At 39.1% G+C, this 10,000-nt stretch overlaps 1 protein-coding gene across 1 annotated transcript in view; it reads left to right on the forward strand.

Moving 5' to 3' along the window:
* TBC1D15 (TBC1 domain family member 15) overlaps positions 1-10,000 on the forward strand; it is a 244,217-nt gene that overhangs the window by 228,110 nt on the left and 6,107 nt on the right. Inside the window, exons 12-16 of the mRNA XM_075344894.1 lie at positions 2,897-2,997; positions 3,806-3,905; positions 5,694-5,791; positions 6,095-6,211; positions 6,688-6,774. Coding sequence (XP_075201009.1) covers positions 2,897-2,997; positions 3,806-3,905; positions 5,694-5,791; positions 6,095-6,211; positions 6,688-6,774 — 503 coding nt within the window. The remainder of the gene's footprint in view (positions 1-2,896; positions 2,998-3,805; positions 3,906-5,693; positions 5,792-6,094; positions 6,212-6,687; positions 6,775-10,000) is intronic.

Genomic DNA, 10,000 nt, shown 5'->3' on the forward strand with positions numbered 1-10,000 from the left:
GGCAAAACAATTTTACAATTTCTTAAAAAGGAGGAATGGTCAGTGACTCCAAAAATGCTGAAAAACTACCAAAAACATGTGAAATGCAGAAGATGTTTCTTGATTAGATGTTATAAAGGTTTGGTTTATTTTGTTTTTGTTTGGTTTTTTTTTTTACAAAGTCAAGAAAACTCAATGAGGAGAATATCATTGTTAAAGTGATGCCTTAATGATTTTGAAATCCAGAGGGTTTTTCTGAGGATACAAACCAAAGATAACCCTCAAGAACAGAAAGACTAGTTTGGACATTGCTGGAAAACACAGTTATGGACCAAGTTCTATGGGCAGGATAATTTTCCATAACACAATTTTCTCAATGGCAATTATGGCTATCATGGAGAAACTGGTTCCCTGATATGATTCCAGATGGAAGGATGAACCACATACTACTTGGACTTGGAAAAAGGCTCCAAACCTGATAATCTAATGCTTCACAGTCCAGAAGGATAAGAAATAGGGATGAGCGAGCATGCTCGCCGCTACTTGGTGCTCGCCTGAGCATCTCAGTACTCAGGATACTTGGGGAGCTCTGAGTACCGGCGAAATGCTCGGGCAGATGCTCGGCTCCCCATCCCTGCATGTTGTTGGTGTTTACAGAGTCAGGCCACATGCATGGATTGGGTGTCACACACTGTAATACCACAGCCATGTTGGTTGTGGCATTACAGTGATTGGCTGGCCACACAGCGTCATCAGCTCTAGATGACACCTGACGGCGCTGTCGTCAGCACTGTGATCCACAGTCAGCTAGTATAGGGACAGGTGCTGCTGAGCCAGGGACAGATTTAGTGGGTGTCTTAGGTAGTGTAGGTACTAGGTGACATGACGTCACTGTTGCCAAAGTAACCTATCGAACGGGTTACTATAGCAACTGTGATCTCCGATCACCTAATTACCGACGCCGCTGTGTACTGGCTCATGCAGGAGCCGCAGAATAGCGGCGCTGGGAATCAGGTGATCGGAGATCACTGTTGCTATAGTAACCTGCTCGTTAGGTTACTATGGCAACGGTGGCAGCGGTGACGTCACCGCCTACCAACCCGCAGCCTGTGCTCACTCATTGAGTGATTACACAGCACAAGGAGCAGCAGCGTTCTTCCTCCCGCTGTGTCTTGTGATATAGCACAAAAACGCCAATAATAGACATGGCGACCATGAATTTCTAGTACAGATGAAAAAAAAACACAAGACAGAGAAAGATATTTTTATTAGAAATAAAACACAACACAATTAGTGACTCCATCTTTATTGAACTAAAGAACCTCATCCCTTCCGCCGTAGTCCTGGGTCGTGGGGCCCGCGATGTTCAATCCGGATCCAATATCATCTGATCGGTTTGCTGAAAGGCAAACCGATCAGATGATGTGTCAGGGTCAAGGACCTGAATCACATGACACATCAGCTGATTCTATAAACGGCTTTAAAACAATCAGCTGATGCATCAGTAGAAAAAAAAACTATACACCTCTGTGTAGACTACCAGCGGGTCCTGCAGCCATCGGACGGGAATCAGCTGATATGGTCACCTGGCTGCATCAACTGATCGTTTAAACCAGCTGGGCGGTAAAAAGCCGGCTGTTCACTGCTGGACTTAAACGATCAGCTGATGCCGTCAGTTGACCGCATCAGCTGATTACCGGCAGGTCCTGGAGTGATTGGACGAGCCTCAAGAGTCTACAGAGAGGTGGGAATGCTATTATTTTTTTCTACTGTTGACTTTTGACTTCGTGTAGCATTGAATGTACAGGCAGAGAGAAGCTGCTGCACATACGCTACGAAGCGAAAGTGCATGTCACACTGGAGGAGGAACACAGGATTCTTCCTCCCCCTAATACTCAAACATTGCTCACAACAGTGACCTGGGAGTCAGAAATGCTTACAAGGGTCTTCCCCTTCCTGCTCCCATGTCATTTGAGCACTGTTAAACATGTGTGACATTTTTAGGCTTTCTTCAGACCGCCCCGAGGGTGTCGCCGGAAATATGCTCGCTTAGGCTAATATTGGGCTCAGTGCTCGAGTCGAGCACCCGAGCATTTCAAAATGCTTGACCCGAGCATCGAGCACCCGAGCATTTTACTGCTCACTCATCTCTAATAAGGACCTAAACATGGCACAAATGCATCCCAATAGTTTAAGAAAAAATGATCAAATTTTATTTTTTAAAGGCCAAGTCAAGTTTGTTGACCTGAACCTGATCGAGAATGGTTTTAATAAAATGCATCCATACCTTTTTAGATTACTATGTTTTCTTCCACCCAACACCCTATACACTCATGCTTGCCTCAGATGCACATGCTCATGCATGAGTTCTCATTGAGTCGAAAGGAATAAGCCACCACCTGTGGTTTAGGTGTTGACATTTTTTTGTTGCTGGAGAATCTGTTCATACACAAGAATGTTTAGCCGAAATCAGGTATGGTTATTATTATTCTAATGTGTAGGCATCTTTTACTGTGGACTAACCTAAGGCCTTCACACAAACTACAACTGAAGAAGACTTCAGTAAGGCCTAATAAAGGCTCTCAAGGTAAGAAACTCCGTATTTGGTTATGCTCATGCTTTCAATGCTTCAAAATGTCCGTAAGTCCTAAACGGATAATGCAAATATTTTCTAAATCCCCTTGAATTAAAGCCGAAGGTCTACATTTTAGTCACATCTCAGGGTCTGTTAAAAATCCATTATACTGGTGTAAAGAGGCAAAATTATGAAAATTCTGTTACTGTCCACATATATCTAGACCCAATTTTGTATGCTTCACCAATGGGCATTGTGAAGTTAACCTTATAATCATACAACTCTCTTTATACGTACCATATGTTACTGTTAACATCCTCTTATGTTTTCTCTCCACTTTAGGGTATGTACAAGGGATGAGCGATTTGCTCTCACCTGTTTTGTACGTTATGGAGAATGAAGTTGATGCCTTTTGGTGCTTCGTATCGTACATGGATCAAATGGTAAATGTATAGCTAATGATACAAAAAATATTTTCAAACCGCAACATATATTTTTTAGTGGGGGGTCTTTTTTGTATAGAGTCTAGCATGTATCCAGAGCAAGTCAATCCATTATTCCTTCTTTTTATTACTCTTCTTTCAATTATAGGGATTTTACATATACCAATAACTTTTCTCTTGTATATTCTCATCCAGGGTCCTGCACTGCTTTGGTGATTTGTCTATAGGCTACAGTGGTAACGTCACATGTACAGCGCTGCAGCTGCTCTGCCAATGTACATTGACTGAGCTTAGTGATAGGCTGCAGCGCTATAGACGTCACTGCCACTTTAACGCTCTTAAGAAAAACTAAAGTAGTGTTGTTCACAGCGTAGTGCAGGTTTAGTGGTGTTTACCGATCAACTGGTTCCATTGTGGGGGTATAATCAGTTTACAGGAGTATGGTTTAGAATTCACATAGAATTCACGCAAACTGATTTGCAGGATCTGGTCTAACGGTCAGATTAGTAATCTCTGTCCACTGAAAAGAAGCCCTAAGAACCACCTTCTACCTCTTGGCATCCGCAACTCTTTTTATTAGCTAGCACGCCCGGGGCAACGTCACATGTGCAGCACTCCACTACGATGATGTGCCAGGCTTCCTACTCAAAACAAGTGTTACAGATGCCGGGACGTAGGAGGCAGTTCTCATGGTTTCCATCCAGCAGCCGAAAAATAGGGATCTGGGTATTGGGCCCTGTGAATCATATCACATCATCTCTACTTTGGTACCATTTCAACTTTTTTTTTTTTTTTTTTTTATTTAAAGCATCAGAACTTTGAAGAACAAATGCAGGGAATGAAAACACAGTTGGTGCAGTTGAGTACTCTGCTGCGGCTTCTGGACAGTGGCTTTTGTAGTTATCTAGGTATGTATAGATTAACGTTACTTTGCTTTAGTTTATTGGGAACCATACGACATTTGTGATAAATGGGCTGTGTAGTGGCTAGACACATGGCTAGACGCATACAGAGAACTATAGCTTACGATGTAGTCCAAAATTCGGAACTGTGGTCTGTGGGAAAGACCTAGTTAACACCTTCACGACTGGCCGATTTTTCGCTTTCCGTTTTTTTTTCCGCCATTCTTTTTCTGAGAGACGTAACTTTTTTATTTTTCAGTCAATATGGTCATGTGAGGGCTCATTTTTTGCAGAACGAGCTGTACTTTTAAATGAAATCAACGGTTTTACCATATAGTGTACTGGAAAACAGGAAAAAAATTCCAAATGCAGAAAAATTGCAAAAAAAAGTGCGATATCACTATGGTTTTTGAGATATTTTATTCACTGCGTTCACTATATAGTAAAACTGATGTGTGGGGGTGATGCCTCAGGTCAGTGCAAGTTCGTAGACACCAAACATGTATAGGTTTACTTTTATATAAGGGGTTAAAAAAAATTCGGAAGTTTGTCCGAAAAAAGTGGCACACGTTTTGCGCCATATTCCGTGACCCGTAGCATTCTCATTTTTCGGGATCTATGGCTCAGTGACTGCTTATTTTTTGCGTCTCAAGCTGACGTTTTAACGGTACCATTTTTGCGCAGATGCTATGTTTTGATCGCCTCATTGCATTTTGCGCAAACGTTGTGGCGACAAAAAAACGTCGTTTTGGCGTTTGGAATTTTTTTGCCGCTACGCCGTATACTGACCAGATTGATTGATTTTATATTTTGATAGATCGGGCGTTTCTGAACGCGGCGATACCAAAACTGTGTATATTTTTTATTTTTTTAACCCTTTAATTTTCAATGGGGCGAATGGGGGGTGATTTGAACTTTTAGGTTTTTTTGTTTTTTTTTTAATTTTTTAAAACTTTTTTTAATTTTTTTTTTTTTTTATTTTACTAGTTTCCCTAGGGGGCTATTGCGATCAGCAATCTGATCACAGCTACACAGCTGTAAACAGCAGATACGCTCTCTTTCTCTTTTGCTGTGCCGCTGGCATAGTGAAAGTGAAAGCAAGTCATGTGTAGTACAGGAGTCATCACATGACCCTGTGCTACCATGACAACTATCGCAAGTCACGTGATCGCGTCACGTGACTTCCGGTATCGGGCGGTAAGTAAAAGTTTACCGCGATCGTGCTTATAATGGCGCTGTCACGTATTGACAGCGCCATTTAAGGGGTTAATCGGCACGAGCAGATAACGATTCTGCTCGTGCCTAGCAGGCACACATCTCAGCTGTGAAAATCAGCTGAGATGTGCTCCGATCGCGGCATGCTGCCGCCGGAGGACCGCGGGCAGTAACATTATGACAATTAGGACGTAATTTTACTGCCCGCGGTCGTTAAGGGGTGAATGGATCAGTTACCTACCAGCCTTCTCTACATGGACACTTTGGGGGTAATTTAACGTATTTGTAACACTGCATGTCTGGGAAGTGAAATATTTGCAAGAGACAATCCTATTCATATGACCCATAAAGTCGCTGAAATGATGTATGGATAAGGGTATCTAAAAATGCTTTCCTTTTATGAAATTAATTACAAGGCTTATATACAGAACTTATGACCTCTATGATTACAGCAACTAAAGATATATTCTGCATCATCTATAGATCATCGCTAAACTATAGGACATGGCCGAAACTTTGTAAGACATTCCTAAGTTATGTGTGATTTTTTTATTTTTTTATTTATTTTTTTAAATCTAGAATCACAGGACTCTGGTTATCTGTATTTCTGTTTTCGGTGGCTTCTGATACGATTTAAAAGGGAATTCAGTTTCAATGATATTCTTCGAGTGTGGGAGGTAAGCTCCGGTGGATTTGCACAGAGTATATAGCATGCCTCAGAAAACAAACAAGTTCTATCTAAAATACGACCCTGAATAGAGTCTGTGTATGGCGAACTCAGGCTTCCAAAATGGTTAAGCGATGTGGAACTAATCATAAGCCTCTTCATTTTGTGCGAAACGCAACAGCTGAAAAGGTGAAGAGGACCAATGATTTGCTCTCTGAGCTGCTCATTTGTATTCATAGATTTTGAATGTAAATGACTCCAGGATTCTCATCATCTAGTGAAAGGTTGTAAACTGTTTTCAACAATTTTATAGGTAATGTGGACAGACTTGCCGTGTCAGAATTTCCATCTGCTCATTTGCTGCGCTATACTAGAGTCTGAGAAAAAGAAAATAATGGATGGGGGCTTTGGCTTCAATGAGATTCTGAAGGTATGTCAATGTTGTAATAACATGGTGTACAGTATTAAATGGAATTACAGTTTATGAATCATACCTGGGTTAAACTGCTCTAATGTCCTTTTAGTAATGTCTTTACACTGTGCTGACTCCCATTCTCTGCCTCCCAATGTATGACTAACAGCACTTAACCATCCGTCTCACTTTGCAGCTTGATACTGTATGGAGACATCTCACAAGTCATCCTAACATTCTGCCTCATCTGCCTCCTACCCTTTGCACAATTCTATCTTCCATATCTCATTTATCTTTTTTTTTCTTCTCTTCTACAAATCTATATTGCTTTTCTTCAGTAGCCAATACCCCCTCGCTGTTTGACTCCGATGCACCATAAATAAGGTTGTCGGAGATTCCTGTGACCCTGGTTCCGCTATGTTACATACTTGTTACACAAGGCACATAGACGAGATTCATCTGAAAGCCACATTAACTCTCATTTTGTTTTTTAGCACATCAATGAACTTTCCATGAAGCTCGACGTAAATGATGTTCTCTGTAAAGCGGAAGCAATCTCCTTGCAGATGATGAAATGCAAGGTATTACAATGTAGTCTGTGACCTTTACAGTTTTAACAGTGTTACAATCTCATTCTGCAGAAAAGAGGAAATTTTTAACTCTGGAGCCGCAGGGCAGTTCTGTTAGTTGTTCAGTAAAGGTTAATATTATGGTTATGTGACGGTGTATCTGATCTGATGGATGGGTAGAAAATGACCTGGGTGTAATTAATTACAGAAATGACACACTTGTACAACAATCATACAGTTAGCAAGCATTGTACACTTGTGTCTGCTGGCTCTTATGACTAAAGATACTGTTTAGCAGTGTCTGGTTGTGTTACGTGACGTGTAGTTACTTGTATCAAGTCTGGAACCCTTCAAAGTGGTGTCCCTCCTGGGTTGGGGGGATCTTTTGTACAGAAGCCTATCCAGGAAAGCCAAAGGAATTGTTTTATTGTGTTCCCAGACCGTTTGCGTCTACACGTATAAATACAGACTTATAACATTGAGAAACAACACTGTAAAGGGACATAACTGGCAGCTGTAAGAGAAGGAAAGGACTTTTATACAAATCCTATTATTTGTTTTATATATAAAATACACAATTCTCTTATAGATAATACTAAAATGTAATTTTTTGAGCAAAAGAACCACCAATACTAAAATCACAACACAAAGGTTGCTTTAAAAACAACCAAAACAAGGTATTAAGCCCAAAATTGTTATTGTTTATATTTATTTAAAAAGACATATATCCAAAACAAAAAATATCATAAAAAATATGTAGCACATGCTAAAATACACAAATAGGGGGATAACTCAACGTCCACAGTTCAGAGTATCATAAAAAGTAAAAAAAATCCACTTATAACAAATACACAGCATAAATAAAATTTTAAACCATATGATTAATCTGCGGAGCGTAAATAAATAATGTACTGGAACAAATAAATAATTTATTAAATAAGGTGAAAAAATGTTGTTTATATAAAAAAATATAAACAAATATTTTAGTGAAAAAATAAAATATTTATTTAAAGTGTCGCAATGCCATAGTAATATCTAATAAATAATTATATAAAGTGTGATAAATATAAAATGGTAAGGGTGTTAAAAAAAAATATTATTCAAGTGAAAAAAAATAATATATTAAATATAGTTACAAAGTGCCTCAGTGCTATAAATGTTCGAAAAACTCACTAATTGCAAAAAGTGCAAAAACAATGTTATATGACTAAAACAGCGACAACAATTAGATAAATATAGAAAATTATAAATATATAATGATAAACATATATAACATAAAAATAGTGTCTAGTGTTTTCTCAAAATCTTTACCCTATCTCACACCCAGTTAACCAACATTGGTTTGAACCTGATAAAAAAAGTGCCTAGTGCTTTTAAATCTTGCTCCTTATCCGCCAGACAAATAAACAAACATTTAGTCAGTAAATTCTCCAAGTGCAAAAAGGTTTAAATAGTTAAAACCATGCTTACTGATCTCAGACTGTGCTTTCTATATCTCCCACGTTCTCCTACGTACGTTTCGCTCTTATCTTCCTCAGGGACTGTACCTTGTTTTGGTTTTTTTTAAAGCAACCTTTGTATTTTCTTTTATATATAAATCAAGAAAGGAGAAAAGGGAGATGAGCCACAAATATGATTAAAAAATGTTTTTATTAATGATTAAAAGGCAAATGTGAAATAGTACAAAAGACATACAAAACATGGAAATAGGTCACCAATGGTGTGGGCAGGAAGAATTCTTCCCATATAAAATGGTTGAGGGGGTAAAAATTGCCACACAGAACCAGCCAAGAACAATTTATATGTCTATATATGAATTATATGAATGTATATGACATTGGTGTATATTTTATAATGTGAAAATAAGACGTAAATAAGGTAAATGCAGAACTCAGAGGAAAATGGACCAATGGGTGCGCATGTTGGAGAATTTTTGCATATATGTACCTGTGATCAGGCATGTAATTAATCATGTGCCCCTCATAGATACATCAAATAATTAGACCGCAGAGTAGAATCCAATCTCAGCAAACACAGCTCTGCTCAATGGTCATAATCTTAGTAAATGCCATCAGTGGTTTAAAGATGCCAAGGGCAGAGAGAGTGTGCAAAAGAATAGGAAGCACCATGCGCCTAAGGTTAAAAAAGGAGCTTATGCATTTACCTGATGATAAAATAGAAGCTGGTTCTGACGGCCGGAGTGGACCTCCTAACAGCTGTTCGCAACCGCTTTTTCTGAAGGAAAAGGTTGCGAAACAGCTGTTAGGAAGTATACTCCTGCCATCAGAACCAGCCTCTATTTTATATACACTTCATTAATCCAGGCAGATGGCTTTGGTCTGTGTTTTTAGCTGACACATTTCTAATTCTCTGGTCAGAACAAAATACCATTGAGAGATTTTAGCTTAACCCCTTCACCCCCGATGATTTTCATTTTCGTTTTTTCCTTTCCTTCTTCCAAGAGCCATAACTTTTTTATTTTTTCATCAATCTAGCTGTATAAGGGCTTGTTTTTTGTGGGACAAGTTGTACTTTTGAATGAAACCATTAGTTGTACCATATAATGAACTGAAAAATGGGAAAACATTCCAAGTGCAATAAAATTACAAAAGATAATGCAATTGCACAATTGTTGTTTTTTGTTTTTTTTTGTTTTCTTATTTATTTATTTATTTACCATATTCACTACATGGTTAAACTGACCTAGCAACATGATTCCCCAGGTCAGTACAAGTACATAGATACCAAATATGTACAGGTTTACTTATATCTAAGTGGTGAAAAAACAATCGGAAGTTTGTAAAAAAACAAAAAACAATTGTGCTTTTGTTGGCATTTTCCGAGACCGGCAGCATTCTCATTTTTCGGGATCTGGACTCATTGATTGCTTATTGTTTTTTTTTGTTTTCTTTATTCTCAATGGGGCAAAAAGGCGGTGATTTGGACTTTTAGTTGTGGTTTTTTTTGTTTTGTTTTTTTTTAAAACTTTTTATTGCTGATTTTACTAGTCCACCTAGGGGACTTTACCACTGCAGTGTCCAATCACTTCTTCTGATCAGTGCGATGCTTCAGCATCATGGCAGTGACAGGGGTTAAAAATCTGACCCTGCGCTGTCACAGAAACCCAATGGTGTCCCGTGATCACGTCACGGGTCTGCTGATGGCGGCGGGGAACAGTGCAGTGCCCACCGGAGCGCGTTGGGTCTTGATGTCACAGTTTGACAGCACGATCTAAGAA

The sequence above is a fragment of the Anomaloglossus baeobatrachus genome, chromosome 4 (assembly GCF_048569485.1).
Source record: "Anomaloglossus baeobatrachus isolate aAnoBae1 chromosome 4, aAnoBae1.hap1, whole genome shotgun sequence".
Classification (NCBI taxonomy): Eukaryota; Metazoa; Chordata; class Amphibia; order Anura; family Aromobatidae; genus Anomaloglossus; species Anomaloglossus baeobatrachus.